Genomic DNA, 21,227 nt, shown 5'->3' on the forward strand with positions numbered 1-21,227 from the left:
AGTTTATGTTTTTAATGATTATGTCTGCATGTAGAGAGACATGATGTCTGGTGATTTTAAAAGAGTGAGTTCTAATACATCTTCTAAGCAAAAGGAGCCCACCTATAAGATTTATTGGTTCTAACTGTCAATGAATATCTGACACCCAACTCCTGCATGAAGGGAGAATGAAGCGAAACAGATGCTGAGAGAGTGATAGTGAAGATGAACATTTCAGAAACGGTACAGGGCTCTTTTTTTCCCCCCAAAAGACATGGACTTATGCTAATCTGATTGCTGTGTAGTTTCATTCACAAATAAAGTCCATGTCACATTAAAAAAACTAACTATGTTCTAGTGCTCTGAAATAAAACTATCTAAAAAAAACAACATTTTTGTGTATCACTTATCTAGTACAATAACAACATTGGTCTGCATATATTTACAAGGTACGTTTTATCTCACATATGAATTGTGTTAAAAAATGTTGAAACCAGCTTATTTAATATGTCACTTTAAAGGATCTAAACCTTAAAAATAAGACTAGAAATGTTTTATTTTATATACTGACCTTACTGCACTATCCTGAAGGTTCAGCAACTCTATAGTAGTAGTAGTAGTAATGACTCAGGCCTCTCCAGAAGCTCACCAGCTTGGATTTTGTTATGAGTGAAAATGATACTCTGGGCAGCTGCTTAGAAGCTAGGCTTAGGGGTCATCACAAATGATCAAGCAGAAAATGTGGTTTACCTGTCATATAAACTGATGGTACAGGGCAGATGATTAAATTCTAATGCAAAGTTAACAGGTTTCTGAGCTGCCATATAACAAGAATCTGAATTATATATACACTACAGGTATAGGATCTGTTATCTGAAATCCCTTTATCCAGAAATATCCAAATTACGGGAAGGCCATTTCCCATAGAGTCCATTTTAATCAAATTATTACATTTTTTAAATGATTTCCTTTTTCCCTGTAATTACAAAATAGTACTTGATCCCAACTTAGATATAATTAATTTATTAGGTTTATTCTTATTAGGTTTATTTTCACCAGGTATGGTGGCCCAAAATATAATTACAGCATTTCTAGACTACGTTTTTGTTAAGCTTTACTTCTCCTGCTTAAAAATTAGGAATTAGGGATGTGGCACCTTTAGTGGTGTTGCAGTTTAAAAGTGTATGATCTCAAACCATGAGAACCATCTACTGTACCTGTAATATATTTCCTCACGTACATGGTAAGTAGTAAAGGGGATTGAATGACAACATGAGATAAAATGAGTTAATAGTTACCCCATTTTAATAGTAAAATTAGGTAACTGAACTTAACATTGACCCGGTAGTCCAGCAACTGTCCTTGAACCTTACCAACTGGTCGGGACTCCCACTTAATCTATTAGGATGCATCAATCTCTTAAAAATGGTGGTTCTTCCCAAGTTATTGTATCTTTTCCATAATTCCCCAGTTCCCTTGCCCCTCAATCTTTTTACCAAACTTGACTCGCTTATGTGCACGTTTATATGGGGCAACAAACAAGCTTGTATAAGTCTCAAAACACTGACAGCCCCTAAAACACTTGGAGGTCTGGCTTGCCCGCATTTTCTGTTGTATTATCTGGCGGCTCAACTAGTGTATGTAGCATGGAGCCTTAACCCATCAGCTGAGAACGCTGCCTTTCCTATCTTGGTAGAAGCAGCCGGGTCGGTTGAGGCACTCACCAATACTATACTCCGGGGAACTACCCATAGGGGATGTCCCCCCTCAACTCTTAAGATGCTACCTTCAATTTGGGAAACAGCCCTTAGGTACGACAAAACACGTCAAATTGATGTCTCCCCCTACACACCTATATGGTGCAATCCTAAACTAAGACACTTTCTGACAATACCGGACCCAGCACTTTGGGCAAGATATAATATCAAATACCTTGGCCAGCTTTATGACAACCAAGGGTTTAAATCATATGAGGGCCTGGCAACTGAGTTTAATCTTCCAAGAAACATGTGGTACATATATTTTCAAATAAGACATGCAGCACTTTGCCAATTTCCGACCGCCCCCAAGTTGTACCTCTCCTTGCTTGAGGAAACTCTAAGGTCACCGAATCAGGGGAAGTTAGTGTCTCGCATTTATAACACTCTTAATAAACAAAGGGGTAACCCATATGCACAATGCAATACTAAATGGATGCAAGACATACCGCACTTAGATCTGGATGACTGGGATGATATTATGCATTCCTATCTGCCTTCAGTAATAGGTAGCAATGATATCCTAATACAATACCGTATGATACATAGAACCTACCTTACTCCGGCAAGGCTGCACTCCATGGGCCTTAAAGCTGATAATATATGCTTTAAATGTGGGATAGATACGGGCACTTATCTCCACACCTTTTGGACATGCCCGTAGTTTATCAAATTTTGGGACAAGGTAGTTAACTACGTCACACAAACTCTTAATATACCGAGTGTGCGGACGCCGGAGGCATGCCTTCTAGGTTTGGTTGAAAATATTACATTTGACAAATACCAACGTATTTTATTGAGGTTGCTGTACTTTTACACAAGGAAGGCGATTACCCTAGTCTGGAAGTTACCCAGAGCTCCCTCTTTAAAATGTTGGAAATCTCTAGTGAATGCATCTCTCCCCCTATACAAATTGACATACCTAAGTAGAGGTTGCCCCGACCGGTTTGGTAAGATCTGGGACAATGGTTAATGTGCTACAAGATATATATACTGAGTCGGTTGCATCGCTCTCGGCCGACCCCCCCCCCTCTTTTCCTTCTGTTACCCTTCCCTCTATTACACCTGCTATCCTTTGTTAAAAAGGTTAAAAATGCTTGTAACATCTTTTCCTGTTTCAGTCTAAGTAGGTATTGCTGCGGTGATGAACATGCAGGGACACGATAGACTGGTGTAAATTTGAACTGTTTAATACTGGGTTTTTTTCATGGATGTATCAAGCTTGAAAATAAAAACTTTTAAAAAAAAAATAGGTAACTGAATTAAATGTTTGTGAAAACTTTATGTCACAAGACTTTCTTGTGTTGTACATGTTTTAATTGCTACATAAAACTGTACAGGGATATCCAATCCATAGCCCTTAAACTGTTAACATACAGCATTCATTATTCATTACAGTTTTCATTATTTAGAAATTGTTGGGATTTGTAGTTAATATGCAAGCTTGCATCATTTAGGATAATGCATGCACAACCTCCATGAAAAACAACTAAGAAAGCATCAATCCTGAATATGTTTTTACTTACTGTAACTTGTAATACATAAATAGTAACATAATAACATAACTTAGGTTGAAATAAGACACACGTCCATCAAGTTCAACCTTTTAACTCTATTTTAACCTGCCTAACTGCTAGTATGTGTCCAAAGAGATCTGTTCTCTAAATGCTGCAACAGCTTGACAATGTTTTAGTTCTACTGACACCCATGCACTCATAAATACTGTAGATAGTTATTTTGATCTTATATGTGTATCTGCTGGTTGAGGATTCTGATTTGTAGTTCATAACAGATTTGAACCACTGGTTTGGCATCCCTGCCATAAATTCTACAAAAATTGACAAGAACATTACAGGAATACTATCTCCAGTTAGTAATAAAAGACTCTCTTTTGTGATATAATTACTTGGTGAAATGCTGAATAATTAAAGAGAGTTTCCATTTCTTTTTCTTTACAGCATTTGTCTCAAGATTACTGAGCAACTTCTTAATAAGCTACACTAGGAATTTAAATGTATAAAATATCAAAATACTGTGTCACTATGCCCAGAACTAGTAATTAGGTTTCCAAATGAAACACCACTCATATCCTGTTTTCATGTACAGTTGTATTCTGTGCAGTAGGAAATAAGTAAACCTGAAATTAAACATTACATTGCTTCTTTTGATTATTTTTTTTAATTCCATGAAACTCTTACCTCTGTTGGAGAGATGTTGAACACCTCTGCAATTTTAGCATAAAGCTCTTTGACATTGGTAAAGCCTTCAATCCTTTCTGTTGAGCTGCCATGTGCCAGCTGAGTGTGAAACACCAACCTTGGTCTTATCCGGGGAGGGTGTGGTGTTGGCTGGCTTTGCACTGGAGCAGCCGGCACATTTTCTGCTCCTTCTTTATTTCTCTGCGTTTCCCTTCTGCATTCTTTCTGCTCAGGGGCCACACCGTTCTCCATGAAGCCTGTCTCTGATTGTTGTGTCCCCTTTGCTGTTTTTCCTGAGCTGCGCAGCATCCTTCCCTTGCCAGGAAGGGGTGTGTATGTGGGACACAATGACTGTCAGGCTGAGAGAGATAAATAATAGATGCTGGATTGCTCTCTTTGAAGTCTACATCTTGTAAATAGACACCAAAGTGAGGTATACAGTGCTGGAAACTTTATCCAACAACTCAGGTTACCCACAGCAAGACTGTCAGTTCTAATCCCATGGGATAAAAGACAAAGTAGAAGCATATATTAAATCAATTTCCTTTGCCTTGCACGTGGAAAGATGTTCTCACTTGGGATGTAAGTGTATCTACCAATTAGACAACTATGCATTAACCCATTAAGTGGCTACAGCACAGGTTGAATATTATGGTGACTACAAACTAACATGGCACTGTACCTTCTGCTATAGAAATAGAGACTTCACCGAGACTGCAGTTCCTTTTGTCAAACATACAAAAGGAGTTTGTTAAATTGATTTTTACCTTCAAGTTTACTTTTATTATGTTATTAAATGTCCCGATGGAAACCAAGGTCCCTCAGAGACTGTGGCATGTAGAGAGCCCATAATAGAAATAAAATGTACAATTTTGGGCTGACTCTTTGGCCCCTTTAAATACAACACCCACCCCCATTTTATGCATTGTAAAAGCCCTCCAGGTCATAATGTGGAAGAGATCCATTGGGAGAAGAGAGCATCGGCATGCTAATGATATCTGGCTGATATTAACTGGGCACCTACAATTAACATTAAAGCAAATGCAGGTGCTCCTGTGTACTTTTAAATTGACATTCATTTTTTTGCTTTCAGCCATAGAAACAATGTTAGCAGTTATATGGGACTTTTTGGCTTAGCAAATTCCTTTAAGATGTTCTGTGTCAGTGGTAGAAAAGTCACTATGAAAAAAGCCCTGTTATTTGTAATTTCAACAGAATTGTTATGCTATATATGGACAAATGTATGTGGACCCCTGCCTGTCCAACACTATAATTTCCAAACCAAGGATATTAATGTGAATTTGGCCCTCCCTGCGTTACTATAATACAGTAGCTTCTACTTTTTCCAGAAGGCTTTCTAGTAGAATTTGGAACATTGTTCATGGAATATGCTTCCATTTAGCCACAAGAGCATCACTAAGGCTGGCACTGATGTTGAGGATAAGGCCTAGCTTGCAGTCAGTGTTCTAATTTATTCCTCAGTAGTTGATTTGGGTTAAGGCTCTATGCAGCAATTCAAGCTGAATTTCTGTTTTTCAACCTGGAAATTTGGCTCTTTTAGTGCAGAGAGCGCAACGTGGACCTGAAATGGTGAGTGCCGTGGGGAGGTGGTAGAACAAAGGCCACCTCGGGCAGCAAAATGCCAGGATTGCTCCATACCATATATTGGGCAGGGGCACGACTTTAATAACTAATTTCAGCAATTATACTGAAACTATTTCACAATTTTCACTCCATTGTCTGCCTTACTTATGACTAACTTATTTTCTGAAACCTTGAATAGTTGGAATTTATTGATGAAAAAAAGAAAACCCAAAAAGTCAGCAGAAAAAAGCATGGAAAGTAAAAGCTGGCAAGGTTGTATAGAAGTCAGTGGGAATATTCTCTAACAACTTTATTTTCCCAATCTATTAAAACATTACAGATTTTCAGCCTTATTAAAAATGAGTGGGACAATGTATTTCCTGCTGGCATATGATTTTTTCCCTGTGAAAAATGTGCACCAGAATATATTGTTGCGGTTTTTTTTTTTTAAATAAGCTATAGCATTCAAGTCGCACAAGGTCTTCCAGCTCTTTTTTTTTTGCACAAACTTAAATTTTATAAATCTGTCCCATAGTATTTAAACTGCACAGTACATTGTTTCTAAAACAGGCTTTCACCCTCAAGTCTACTTCAGAAATAAAATATACTGCAGCTTAGTTATGCCTTCAGGGAATTGCTGTTCAATCCACCTTGGTATTGCAGGCCAAAAAGTTGCACATAACTCTCTTGAGCCTAGTGCCAATGTACATATTGCATTAACTAAAGACAATTTCTTTTGACCGAGTATAAATACAGGGCTCAATTTTGCACCTTTCACCTATCTGTGCCACCTATAATCATACAAGGCATGTAAGTATATGTCCATGATATACCCATACCCAGAAAAAATACTAGATTGTAATAAGCATGACAAATTGAACTCATTTTTTACCGTTTACAAGGACTAATCCTTCAAATTCCCAATTGTCTTCAGTATCTGAATTATAACCTTAGAATATTTATTTGCTCAATAAAAACAAAAATGTCTAGAAGTGCATGGTTCAAAACTGCATGTATTGTATTTCTTTTCTGAAATTTTGTTTTTAACTGTTGTAGGGTGTTTATTATGGAATCATTATTGCCATTTTAAAACTCATACCAGTAAAATAGATGCATGCATTCAAAAAAGTGTAGCACTTTATATAGTTACCCAAAACATCTTATTAATAATAATCAACCTTTTGACTGGTGTAGCTCTGGAAATACAGGGAAACTTCAATCCCTCAACCTGATCCCCTGATTTAAAGTTGTTTCCTCAATTTTGTGGTCACAGCTATATATTGGGGTAGATTTATCAAAATGTGAGTTTAGAATGTAATACTGAATTTTGGATATTTCACAGTAAGCCCCATACACACAATGGGTTAACAGATACCTGTCTTTCCATCAATGTCAACTGTGAGGGTGGTGGCAGACAGGGGGATGAGTCGCACAGCGACAAATCTTCTCTACTCTAATCTCCCCAAATACCTTCCTACCATTTTCTGAAGACTTCAGAATTCTGAACCGATGGATGCGATCCCGCCGGTGATTCGCATTCTTGCCGGTGGGAAGGCATTTAGAGAAGATTTGTTGCTTGGCGACTAATCTCCCCGTCTGTCATCACCCTGAAGGTGCAAGCCTGGACAACAGCCATTCTGCCATAAAACAATCCTTGCAGCTACACTACAGCCCATAGCACAGAGATTTGATGGACTGTTTATAGCTCATAGTACAAACTGATCCAGGGACTAGTCCGATTGCCATTTTGGATTTAGGAATTAATTCTTTCCCACTCTGAGGCAAATTGGAGAGGTATTAGATGTTTTTTTGCCTTTCTCAACTAGCAGTTAGACAGGTTAAACAAAGTTAAAAGGTTTAACTTGATGGACGTGTGTCTTTTTTCAACCTAACTTACTATTTTAGTATGAGATGCAAATAACTGGACACACTGGTGTGGGTGCGGGATAGCAAGAGTTCCCAGGGAAATCAGACTCTGCTGGATCAACAAAGGACACCTGAAGCATTGGACTATAGGATTTTATCCACAGTGCATCCTAACTTGATCTTATTCCTATGTCTATCTAAGAAGAGATGAATAATCTCCAAAAAACAGCTAACATCGACCTGACTGGCTGGGACTGTCTTTTGGGTGTGGCTGTCCTGGGAAAAAGGTAGTATGCTTGTTTGAATGGTCATCCTTATATGCATATAAAGGGCATTGTAAATACTTTGTTAGGCACTTTCCACTCCCCTCCATTGCACCTTTCCCTAACCCTTTTCATCCTTCCTCTCTTTTTATTTTATACCTTTTTACAGTTTCCCTTTAATCGCATCAGGCATCTCCTATGATTAGGTGAAAGCAGGTTTAATCTACAACCACAAAGAATGTATAGAAAAAGACAAAGTTGTGGAATGTTGATTAACAAAATGCACCGAGAGACCCAACACCTGAAGATAGTTCCAAGAAAATTATAACATACCAAAAATCTAGTATTTTTGTATATTATAGTATGTTTTACCATGGATTTAGCAAATCACAATCTGGCCTCACAAAGCAATAGTACTTTTCTTTTTTCTTCCTGTGGATCAGCTTGAATTGTGTCCATTGTAAACCATTTGTGCTCGGTGCTCCAATGACAACTATTTCCAGTCTTTCATTTACTCAATGTTTCTAAATGTTTCACCACAACTGTTTTTCTAGGTCTATATGTATGTTTTTTTCTTGGATGAGGAATTAGAGATCTCCTCTACTTGAAATACATTTTAAATGGTCTGTGACTTTCAAATATGAGGGGTTCTGATTTCAAATTCTAAATAAATCATACAGAGTTTGATTCATTGTTTACACCAGAACAAAACATTTATTTTATGAAAAAAACTTTTTCAAGGCAATACAACACACGTTCCAGACAAATCAGTGAGAAATTTTGCAATGTCATCTAAAGTGGCCTGGCCTAATTTATCTGTAATTACCTATGTTTATCAAACATTTCTTATCTCTACTCTGCATGATCTGCTTTCTGGATAAGTCAGACATAGTACAAGCAAGAGACAAAATGGAACATAATTAATCAAAGCGTTATAGCCTTAGTTGCAATTAGCAACTATTAAATTCCAGTTCTTTGTAGTGTTTCATCTTAGACCATTTTCTATTTAATTTAATTACATTTTAAGACATAGAACATTTCTTCAAGTTCCTTTTCAATTTATAAATAAACCATTTTAAAACTGGAATTCATCTTAGAGTGTCCATTAATATATTTCAATACAATTATTATTGACAAAGGAACTTGTTTAATTACATATTCTGTGTATATGTATATTGTCATATTTTACTCCCAAAACATCCACAAATTTGCTAGAAAATTGTTTATAGTATTGTACATATTTGCACGGTTGTCAATCTGTATAATGTAAGATGTTTTCTCTATTTTAGTCTAATTTATAATTCTTTCTTTATATAATTTAAGTTTTTTAATAACATTTTAAATCTTCTTTTAAATGCTATGAGCTTTAGCAGGACGATTTAAAATATGCATATTTGTACTTTTCAACATGTATGTATTTTATCTGTTTGACCTGAATTCTGAACCTACAGATTAAGCTGAAATGTATGATGAGACAGACAGAGCTGCTATGTCTGTGCTTAATTGAGATTTTTGTATAAATAGCAAGGAATTGTATAACTGAAAAGGAATAGTCATCATAAGTTCTTTCACATTTTTTTCCATTAATTTTCCTATTTGCCTGTCATTCTTCCACTTTACACATAGTTAAATACCAGACACCTTCTTGCCCTACTTTTATAAAATTTTGAAGAGCTGATAGAGGTTTTCTCTGCTTCTCCACTTTTCATATCACAGGTGATCACTAAAAAGACACAAACACAATCAAGCATATATGCATTGCCCACAATAGTATTATGAGAAATAGTAACAAGTGCAAATGGTGAAAGATAATAGATAAAAAGGAAAAACACAAAAACACAAGTGTAGCTACACAGCCTAGACACATACAGAAAAGTTTAAGAGAAAATATAACTCCCTACCCCCTTTTTTGATATGAGCCCATCCAGCTTCGGATCAGATGGAAACTTAGAAGGGACAGGGTGGACAGTGCAGCTGTGCTCAGAAAAGTAGAAATAACTTCTATTCCCAGAGTGCTTTTACTTGGAGTCAGGGGAAGGGAATTGCTTACCTAAGCAGTGGATCAGGTGTGTTTGTGTAAAAAACATATATATGCATTTATTTCTGACAGGTAAGATATATAGGTTCGAATATTTTCGAAAACCATGAATAGTCAGAATTTATTAACAAAAAAGACTGAAAAAAAAGTTGGGAAGTTAATGGGAATAGTCTTTAACAAAGTTCCAAATATGTTGAAAATGTTACCCAGAGAGTACAACATGCATTATGGCATCATAGTATGTTTATTACAGGAAAGTCTTGCACTACATGTTTTAACAGCCTTCCTCAGATGTTAGAATGCAAGACTATTTTGTTGTTTATTTCATAAATAAGCTAGCGTTCAACCTCAAAAATTAGTAAATAGGCCTCTATGTATGCACTGTCTTTTTTTGAAACATGAGCCCAGTTGTGTGGGGTCATGTCAAAAAGGGGGGTATACCCTGTATTTTCCCATTAAAACTGGAAAGCAAATAAAAAATGTGCAATAAGAAATAGTATATTGACAGGAAATATATGGAGTAGAAAGCAAAGTGTGGTTCCTGTTTTGCTTTCTTCTGTAGATTGTGATATCAAGCCAGGTATCTGCACCACCACCAACACACTGCAGTTTTGTGCAGGAACACTAACACTGCAGGATGTAACTGAAGGGCAGAGCATCAGATATAGAACCAACATGGAGGATAAAAGTAACCAACAAAATAGGCAATTAAGCTGGTAAATATAATGTGTGGGCAGATACCTGCAGGTCAGGTTCGGACCGTCAGGCACATAGTGAATTCTAACAGCAATCTAAGTATGGGGTAATGGGGTTGCTAAGACAGAAAAAGCTAGTAGGTTTGTAAATATGCTGAATGACAACTTTTTATTCCAGCTCGTTCAAGAACCTACTAGGAATAACTCTCTTTTGGACCTTGTAATAACTAACAATACTGAACTCATCTCTAACATTTGTGTGGGGGAGCATTTAGGGAATAGTGATCATAACATGGTCTCCTTTGAGATTCTGTTGCAGAAGCAATTCTATAAGGGAGTAACTAAAACACTAAATTTCAGACGTGCAAACTTTGACAGTATAAGGGCATCTATGCAACATATTAAGTGGGAAATGCTTTTCACAGGGTTAAACACAGAACAAAAATGGGAAGTCTTTAAAATGCTGCTTAATAAATATACTTGTCAGTATATTCCACTTGTAAGCAAGGAACGTCGTTGCAAAGCAAAACCTTTTTGGTTCAATAGAAGCGTTGGTGTTGAGGTGGGTAAGAAAAGACGTGCTTTTAAGGCTTTCAAGTTAGCTGGTACAGCCGAAACATTTATAAGGTACAAGGAGGCCAATAAATCATGCAAAGAAGCTATAAGGCAAGCTAAAATTGCTATAGAAAAGGATATTGCAGCAAGCAGTAAAAAAAATCCAAAATTATTTTTTAAATATGTCAATAGTAAAAAAATGAAGCAGGAAGGGGTGGGACCCTTACTATCAGAGGGGGGTCAGCTGGTTGATGAAAACAAAATAAAAGCGCAGATTCTGAACTCGTATTTTTCATCTGTCTACACAAATGAAGAACCAGTAAGTGAAGGTTTCCTTCTTAACACTCCCAATTCTAGTAATACAACTAATGATGCATGGTTCACACATGAAGAAATTCAAAAGAGACTTGAACATGTTAAGATTAACAAAGGTCCAGGGCCAGATGGTATTCATCCCAGGGTAATTAGCGAGCTTAGCTCTGTGATTGCCAAACCTCTTTACTTAATTTTTCAGGATTCATTGAGATCTGGCATAGTGCCGAGAGACTGGCGAATTGCTAATGTGGTGCCTCTATTCAAAAAAGGATCCCGTTCTCAGCCTCAAAACTATAGGCCAGTTAGTCTGACGTCAGTATTAGGAAAGCTTTTCGAAGGGTTAATAAAGGATAAGATACTGGACTTCATAGCAAATCATAATACTATGAGTTTGTGCCAGCATGGTTTTATGCGTAATAGATCTTGCCAGACTAACTTAATTTCTTTTTACGAGAATGTAAGTAGAGACCTCGATTCTGGGATGGCAGTGGATGTGATTTACTTAGACTTTGCTAAAGCATTTGATACAGTGCCACACAAAAGGTTACTGGTTAAATTAAGGAATGTTGGCCTGGAACATAGTATTTGTACCTGGATAGAGAACTGGCTAAAAGATAGACTACAAAGAGTGGTGGTAAATGGAACATTTTCTAATTGGACCAGTGTTGTTAGTGGAGTACCGCAGGGCTCTGTACTAGGTCCCTTGCTTTTCAACTTGTTTATTAATGACCTGGAGGTGGGCATTGAAAGTACTGTTTCTATTTTTTCAGATGATACTAAATTGTGCAGAACTATAGGTTCCAAGCAGGATGCTGCCACTTTGCAAAGTGATCTGTCTAAACTTGAAAACTGGGCAGCAAACTGGAAAATGAGGTTCAATGTTGATAAATGCAAGGTTATGCACTTTGGCAAAAATAATATAAATGCAAGTTATACACTAAATGGCAATGTGTTGGGAGTTTCCTTAAATGAAAAGGATCTAGGGGTCTTTGTAGATAACACGTTGTCTAATTCTGGGCAGTGTCATTCTGTGACTACTAAAGCAAATAAAGTTCTGTCTTTAAAAAAGGGCATTAACTCAAGGGATGAAAACATAATTATGCCTCTTTATAGGTCCCTGGTAAGGCCTCATCTGGAGTATGCAGTGCAGTTTTGGACTCCAGTCCTTAAGAGGGATATAAATGAGCTGGAGAGAGTGCAGAGACGTGCAACTAAATTGGTTAGAGGGACGGAAGACTTAAATTATGAGGGTAGACTGTCAAGGTTGGGGTTGTTTTCTCTGGAAAAAAGGCGCTTGCGAGGGGACATGATTACACTTTACAAGTACATTAGAGGACATTATAGACAAATGGCAGGGGACCTTTTTACCCATAAAGTGGATCACCGTACCAGAGGCCACCCCTTTAGACTAGAAGAAAAGAACTTTCATTTGAAGCAACGTAGAGGGTTCTTCACAGTCAGGACAGTGAGGTTGTGGAATGCATTGCCGGGTGATGTTGTGATGGCTGATTCAGTTAATGCCTTTAAGAATGGCTTGGATGATTTTTTGGACAGACATAATATCAAAGGCTATTGTGATACTAAACTCTATAGTTAGTATAGGTATGGGTATATAGAATTTTAATTAAAAGTAGGGAGGGGTGTGTGTATGGATGCTGGGTTTTCATTTGGAGGGGTTGAACTTGATGGACTTTGTCTTTTTTCAACCCAATTTAACTAACTAACTAACTAACTAACTAACTATGTGCTGCTTCCGGGAGCATCTATTTATAGATGCCCTCCCTGGGGGCATAGAAGGGGAACCAGAGTGGTGGATAAGGTTTGCTCGTGCTCAGTGGCGGGCTAGGTTTGGGTGCAGGTTCGACAATTTGTCGACCCGCACATCACTACTGGTTAAGGGTATGGAAAGTCGCAGTCATGTAGAAAGACTGTCCAAGATGGGAATGTTTACACCGGAGAAGCTTAAGGGGAGATATAATTATGTATAAATATAGAAGTGTGCCATAAACTCTGATGCTTTATTCACCATCAAAAAGGTTTTTCACAGTGAGCTGTGAAGTTGTAGAATCCACTCCTTGAAGCAGTTGTACTGGCAGATACATTTGATTGCTTCAAAAGTTGAATGGCTTTTCAGCAAGTGAAAAAAAAATTAGCTTTCAGCACAAAGTTGATTTGGGGACTTCACTCTTATCAACCAGGTTATTTTAAAGTAATAGCTTAGAAACAAATTGGTTTCAGCATTAATTAACCGTAGGTATATGATTTCCTGAGGGTTATAATTTTACATACAAAAAGTTAGGTCTGCACACTCAAATACGAATCTTGAGACTCAGGTGGTAAGATTGAAATATGTTTTACTAGTTAAAAAAGAACAAGCAAACAAGAAGCATAATGTTTAACAAAAACAGAAAACATTTCACATGATGCTAATATACATACCACCCTTAAGGTACAAGCAAGGCAGAAAAGAAGACTAGAAGGAGCGAATACACCTGCCAAAATGAGAATAACCCCAACGTTTCGGCAAATAGCCTTTGTCAAGGGGATTCTCATTTTGGCAGGTGTATTCGCTCCTTGTAGTCTTCTTTTCTGCCTTGCTTGTACCTTAAGGGTGCTATGTATATTAGCATCATGTGAAATGTTTTCTGTTTTTGTTAAACATTATGCTTCTTGTTTGCTTGTTCTTTTTTAACTAGTAAAACATATTTCAATCTTACCACCTGAATCTCAAGATTCGTATTTGAGTGTGCAGACCTAACTTTTTGTATGTATTATATTTGGTTGCTCTGTAGGGGTGACCTAAAGGTTATTTTGCACCTCCCACTGCATTGTTTTCTCTTGTATTTTTTTGAATAAGGTGTGCCCTCCATTCATCTGTATTTCCATGGTTATAATTTTACATACACCAAGTTGATTCTCCCTTTAAACAGTATTAGAAATTCCAGAGCGTGATAATGATTTGTAAAAGATTTAGTAATCTGAGTTGAGAAGATCTGAGCATGCTTAGTAGCCAACAGCCAAAGTAATTTCCCAAGGGAGGGGATTGTGTGTGTTGGAGAAGGAATCCTAAGTGATTAAATGGATTCTGCAGCAACAACCGGAGTGGCAGGTATTTAAAGGTTTCAAAGAGGCTGTTCATTGATTACATTTTTTAGTGGGGGAGGGGAGTGGGTGCATGTCCATTAATTATTAGTTAAATGGGAGTGCACACTTTATGGGACCACATAGACATCATTATGCTCTGAAGGGTTTATTTACATTGACTGCATGTTTTTTTTGTATTGTTTGTGTTTCTTTGTCATGATTACAATAAAATAAAAACCTTTAAAAAATTAAAGTGCATATAAAGTTTTGATCCACAATAAAACACATATGGTAAATAAAATGCTATTACTTTGAAATGACCTCATGTAGAAATAAAGTATGTACCCTATTTGACATAACACATGCAACGTTACCATGAAAAAGAATTAAGTTTGAACATCTTTAGCATAGGTGTATATCAAATGTAGGACACAACCGCATCTTTCTTGCAAGGGATGATTCTAACCTCACCAATAAATCATTTAATATGCTATTTACAATGTAGGAAATTCCTTTGCTGGGCTTTGAATTGGAAACCCCTTGTGCCAATTGTAAAAAAAGAAAAAAAAACTTTCCTCTTGTTTCAACAGATGTATTTACCACTATTCAATGGAAAAAAAGTCAGTTGGACAAATGTTTCATTTACAGTATATAAACTGTAATTGTAATATATGTATATTAAACAGAGTGATAAGCAGCCTTAGATATGGACAGGTTGCATTTAGAATTAGGTTGGTGCAGATCTGTGGAATCTCCATAACAGAATAATGTAAAATGAACAGCCCTATATCAAGGCAAAATTATAAATTCTTATAATGGCTGCCTGTCAGCAGTCCAGTTAATTTGAGGCAACCTGGCCACAAAGCAGTAATTATTTGATTTACAACAGTTGTTGTTTATTTTACACTTCTGACTCTCGCATATATGCATTATTCACGACCACGTACCTGTTTATCCGGGACAAAACCTCTTTTATCTTGATAACCAGTTTTTCATGTTGAGTTGGGTTACCCTCTATCAGATTATGAAGTTTGGCCATGTACACATCAAGGTTTCCTAATGTTGGTGTCTCCCCTGTACCTGTAAAAAGTTAAACATTAGATTTATTTTAGTATTGAAAGAATCTCTTTGCACTGCAAAGTATTTGTTGCCATTTTGTTAATTAAAGCTGAAGAAAAATTATCAGATACAATAAAAAAAAACTATTCTAACACTTTTAAAACGTTTCAACTCGGCTGACACATCAGTATCATATTTCTAAAAAAAAGAATTGCCACCCTAAGCACACTATCATGGGCATGACACTCACTTTGATAACAGTAATGCATTTTTGAGAGTACAGCAGCCTGCAACACATAAGTGAGTGCTCACAGGATATATATATATATATATATATATATATATATATATATATATATAGGACCTCTTGTAGTTGACTATATGTATTTTGTGGTCACACCCTCATTGCACCCCCGCCTAATGGTTTTAAAAAATAGTGGTGAGCACAACTTTCCCTTGTTTGTTATAGTTATACAGGAGCAGTGACCAGCTCCATGTTGTAGCTCCCACCCCTTCCAGCTATATTCAGGTGATCCCACTGGTGTCTAATAAAAGGGCAGCCAAGGTTGGGAGTTTTACTTTGAAAGCAGCTAGTAAGTTGCAGGTAAAACTTAGTCCCTTTGTAAAATGTATAATTAAGCAATTGAATTCTTAATGAATCAGATGAAAATTAAGCGTAGGACTGGCCAGATATGGGATGTCTTTGACGTAGTTGACCAGCTTAAATATATTGCAATATATGGACAAACAATCCCTGTGTTGTTTAAAGGGTAAGGCATTTTTTAGTAGCAGTATGCACAAAATGTCGCTGTCTTAAATATATTGATAATGGGTTGAGTGCAGAGGACCTCTTGTAGTTGACTATATGTATTTTGTGGTCACACCCTCATTGCACCCCCGCCTAATGGTTTTAAAAAATAGTGGTGAGCACAACTTTCCCTTGTTTATTATAGTTATACAGGAGCAGTGACCAGCTCCATGTTGTAGCTCCCACCCCTTCCAGCTATGGTCAGGTGATCCCACTGGTGTCTAATAAAAGGGCAGCCAAGGTTGGGAGTTTTACTTTGAAAGCAGCTAGTAAGTTGCAGGTAAAACTTAGTCCCTTTGTAAAATGTATAATTAAGCAATTGAATTCTTAATGAATCAGATGAAAATTAAGCGTAGGACTGGCCAGATATGGGATGACTTTGACGTAGTTGGCCAGCTTAAATATATTGCAATATATGGACAAACAATCCCTGTGTTGTTTAAAGGGTAAGGCATTTTTTAGTAGCAGTATGCACAAAATGTCGCTGTCTTAAATATATTGATAATGGGTTGAGTGCAGAGGACCTCTTGTAGTTGACTATATATATATATATATATATATATATATATATATATATATATATATACAAATTAATAGAAATTTACCCCAGCACTCCAACATATAGCCCCCTGGGAAACCTATTTTTGCACAACTGAACTGTAACTAACACAAAAAAGAGACACTTTGTAACTAAAAGTGTCTCTTTTTTGTGTTAGTTACAGTTCAGTTGTGCAAAAATAGGTTTCCCAGGGGGCTATATGTTGGAGTGCTGGGGTAAATTTCTATTAATTTGTATATCAAGCCGTACCCATGTGCACCCAATAAAAAGGGATTGAGCTGCATTTTTTTGATTTAATTATATTATATATGGGGAGGTGGCGCTCTCCTTGATGCTTGCTCTCCCAACCCCCGCTTAATGGTGTCTTTGGAAGAGATCATGCTAGACAAAGAGAAAAGCAGGTATGATCTTTCTCCCCCCAAAGATAATACTTTTTTCACTTAGGATAGGACTGACGCACGGACACTGCCTTGACGGGGCGCGTCAGCTTATGCATGCTTTGTACAAACTTTGTAACTAAAAGTGTCTCTTTTTTGTGTTAGTTACAGTTCAGTTGTGCAAAAATAGGTTTCCCAGGGGGCTATATGTTGGAGTGCTGGGGTAAATTTCTATTAATTTGTATATCAAGCCGTACCCATGTGCACCCAATAAAAAGGGATTGAGCTGCATTTTTTTGATTTAATTATATTATATATGGGGAGGTGGCGCTCTCCTTGATGCTTGCTCTCCCAACCCCCGCTTAATGGTGTCTTTGGAAGAGATCATGCTAGACAAAGAGAAAAGCAGGTATGATCTTTCTCCCCCCAAAGATAATACTTTTTTCACTTAGGATAGGACTGACGCACGGACACTGCCTTGACGGGGCGCGTCAGCTTATGCATGCTTTGTACAAACTTTGTAACTAAAAGTGTCTCTTTTTTGTGTTAGTTACAGTTCAGTTGTGCAAAAATAGGTTTCCCAGGGGGCTATATGTTGGAGTGCTGGGGTAAATTTCTATTAATTTGTATATCAAGCCGTACCCATGTGCACCCAATAAAAAGGGATTGAGCTGCATTTTTTTGATTTAATTATATTATATATGGGGAGGTGGCGCTCTCCTTGATGCTTGCTCTCCCAACCCCCGCTTAATGGTGTCTTTGGAAGAGATCATGCTAGACAAAGAGAAAAGCAGGTATGATCTTTCTCCCCCCAAAGATAATACTTTTTTCACTTAGGATAGGACTGACGCACGGACACTGCCTTGACGGGGCGCGTCAGCTTATGCATGCTTTGTACAAACTTTGTAACTAAAAGTGTCTCTTTTTGTGTTAGTTACAGTTCAGTTGTGCAAAAATAGGTTTCCCAGGGGCTATATGTTGGAGTGCTGGGGTAAATTTCTATTAATTTGTATATCAAGCCGTACCCATGTGCACCCAATAAAAAGGGATTGAGCTGCATTTTTTTGATTTAATTATATTATATATGGGGAGGTGGCGCTCTCCTTGATGCTTGCTCTCCCAACCCCCGCTTAATGGTGTCTTTGGAAGAGATCATGCTAGACAAAGAGAAAAGCAGGTATGATCTTTCTCCCCCCAAAGATAATACTTTTTTCACTTAGGATAGGACTGACGCACGGACACTGCCTTGACGGGGCGCGTCAGCTTATGCATGCTTTGTACAAACTTTGTAACTAAAAGTGTCTCTTTTTTGTGTTAGTTACAGTTCAGTTGTGCAAAAATAGGTTTCCCAGGGGCTATATGTTGGAGTGCTGGGGTAAATTTCTATTAATTTGTATATCAAGCCGTACCCATGTGCACCCAATAAAAAGGGATTGAGCTGCATTTTTTTGATTTAATTATATTATATATGGGGAGGTGGCGCTCTCCTTGATGCTTGCTCTCCCAACCCCGCTTAATGGTGTCTTTGGAAGAGATCATGCTAGACAAAGAGAAAAGCAGGTATGATCTTTCTCCCCCCAAAGATAATACTTTTTTCACTTAGGATAGGACTGACGCACGGACACTGCCTTGACGGGGCGCGTCAGCTTATGCATGCTTTGTACAAACTTTGTAACTAAAAGTGTCTCTTTTTTGTGTTAGTTACAGTTCAGTTGTGCAAAAATAGGTTTCCCAGGGGGCTATATGTTGGAGTGCTGGGGTAAATTTCTATTAATTTGTATATCAAGCCGTACCCATGTGCACCCAATAAAAAGGGATTGAGCTGCATTTTTTTGATTTAATTATATTATATATGGGGAGGTGGCGCTCTCCTTGATGCTTGCTCTCCCAACCCCCGCTTAATGGTGTCTTTGGAAGAGATCATGCTAGACAAAGAGAAAAGCAGGTATGATCTTTCTCCCCCCAAAGATAATACTTTTTTCACTTAGGATAGGACTGACGCACGGACACTGCCTTGACGGGGCGCGTCAGCTTATGCATGCTTTGTACAAACTTTGTAACTAAAAGTGTCTCTTTTTTGTGTTAGTTACAGTTCAGTTGTGCAAAAATAGGTTTCCCAGGGGGCTATATGTTGGAGTGCTGGGGTAAATTTCTATTAATTTGTATATCAAGCCGTACCCATGTGCACCCAATAAAAAGGGATTGAGCTGCATTTTTTTGATTTAATTATATTATATATGGGGAGGTGGCGCTCTCCTTGATGCTTGCTCTCCCAACCCCCGCTTAATGGTGTCTTTGGAAGAGATCATGCTAGACAAAGAGAAAAGCAGGTATGATCTTTCTCCCCCCAAAGATAATACTTTTTTCACTTAGGATAGGACTGACGCACGGACACTGCCTTGACGGGGCGCGTCAGCTTATGCATGCTTTGTACAAACTTTGTAACTAAAAGTGTCTCTTTTTTGTGTTAGTTACAGTTCAGTTGTGCAAAAATAGGTTTCCCAGGGGGCTATATGTTGGAGTGCTGGGGTAAATTTCTATTAATTTGTATATCAAGCCGTACCCATGTGCACCCAATAAAAAGGGATTGAGCTGCATTTTTTTGATTTAATTATATTATATATATATATATATATATATATATAAATAATATATATATATATATATATTACAATGCTTCCATAATGACTAACCTGGAATTGGCAAGGAAGAAAAGCTAGACAATAGAATCTGGCGGATAGTTTGAATCTGCTGCTGGAGAGCCATTGTTTGCCTTTCCTCCTGAGCAAGTTCTTGTTCTAGCCTCTCCTTGGCACAATTCATGCTCTCTGTGTGTCGTTGTAAGATAGCATTCTGCTCCTCAAACTCCATATTCATCTTGCGCAGTCTTCTTAGCTCTGCTTCACGGACTATGGAAAAAGTGGAACACAATTGCAAAATTCGTTTTTCTCACAGCATAAAAAATCATGCTTATGCCAAAGAGAACCATGTAAATGTGAAATCATTTCACAGTTTTGGAGCGAAAAGGAACAAACTACTGCTCGATGAAAATCAGTGAATGACTACACTTATCAGAATATATGGGGACATAGGCAGGCTGGTGTTGTTCATATTTTAAAATGGTTTTGATATGCATGCTACATGCAACTTAAGAAGTTTTTCTTGCATATTATTTAAGATCCTGGAATTATAATTATAATATTTTTATTTCTCCTTTTCTGCCATTCCAGTTGCTCTAAAAGCCTCTTATACTTAGCAGAGAAACCAGCAGACAGAAGAGTGTGATTGGCAACAACCTTTACATCATTCAAACAGGAAACAACTAACTGAGGGAAAGCATCTACAAATGTCCGACTGGAAGACCTTAAAATGGCCGTTCAAGAGTCTTTTATGGGCACAAGTCTGCTGAAGAGGTCTGCTGACCTCTTTAGATGATATCATCATTTAATTATGATCTGGCATCGATCAGATAGTAGTCGAAGGTCGAAGTAGCCAAAAAAATCATTCAAAATTTTTTTTATTCTATTTCTTCACTCGAGCTTAGTAAATATGCCCTGAGATGAGTGAAAGAACAGATTTTTTTGAGAAAATAACAAACCTTTGTTCTGATCCAGAAACTCTTCTGTAAATATAGTCATATCAAAACTGGAAAACCCATCAGTCTGGGGATCACCAGTCTGTGGTATGAGGCAAAAATCATCATATTATTTCAGAATACAATTTTAGGTGAAAGCTCAGAACAATGTCACAGCAAAATAAATAAATTAATTAACACATATGTTGAAAATAGGTTTGCATTGAAGGAGCATGGCTTGCACAATATCAGCATGAAAAAATGAAGGTGATGCAAACAGGCATAAAAAAGTATGCAAGTATGTTTTTGCTGTAATAGGTATCAGAAATCTTGGGCTTTATCATTCTTGAGAGACTTAACAAAAGCGTAAAATTAAGCAAAAGTGTAAAATTAAAAAAAGAAATGAAACAGACAGAAATATTTTTATTATACCCACTTTTTGTATGTGTCCATTTAACAAGGTGCTGATAGCTGCCGCACTGGTTTCTTCTGTGGATCAAAAAAAACATGCTGACT

At 37.3% G+C, this 21,227-nt stretch overlaps 2 protein-coding genes across 4 annotated transcripts in view; both read right to left on the reverse strand.

Moving 5' to 3' along the window:
- Nucleotides 1–4,298, reverse strand: part of LOC121393212 (PDZ domain-containing protein GIPC3-like) — a 44,034-nt gene extending 39,736 nt beyond the window's left edge. Inside the window, exon 1 of the mRNA XM_041561108.1 lies at nucleotides 3,935–4,298. Coding sequence (XP_041417042.1) covers nucleotides 3,935–4,243 — 309 coding nt within the window. The 5' untranslated portion in view covers nucleotides 4,244–4,298. The remainder of the gene's footprint in view (nucleotides 1–3,934) is intronic.
- A 4,036-nt stretch (nucleotides 4,299–8,334) lies between these two features.
- Nucleotides 8,335–21,227, reverse strand: part of hmg20b.L (high mobility group 20B L homeolog) — a 28,104-nt gene continuing 15,211 nt past the window's right edge. Inside the window, exons 6-10 of one of the 3 annotated variants that reach the window (XM_041583232.1) lie at nucleotides 21,148–21,200; nucleotides 20,736–20,814; nucleotides 19,831–20,046; nucleotides 15,282–15,414; nucleotides 8,335–9,370 (exon numbers count right to left, since the gene is read on the reverse strand). In XM_041583232.1, coding sequence (XP_041439166.1) covers nucleotides 9,358–9,370; nucleotides 15,282–15,414; nucleotides 19,831–20,046; nucleotides 20,736–20,814; nucleotides 21,148–21,200 — 494 coding nt within the window. In that variant the 3' untranslated portion in view covers nucleotides 8,335–9,357. 3 annotated transcript variants of the gene reach the window in all.

Source organism: Xenopus laevis, chromosome 1L (assembly GCF_017654675.1).
Source record: "Xenopus laevis strain J_2021 chromosome 1L, Xenopus_laevis_v10.1, whole genome shotgun sequence".
NCBI classification, from domain to species: domain Eukaryota; kingdom Metazoa; phylum Chordata; class Amphibia; order Anura; family Pipidae; genus Xenopus; species Xenopus laevis.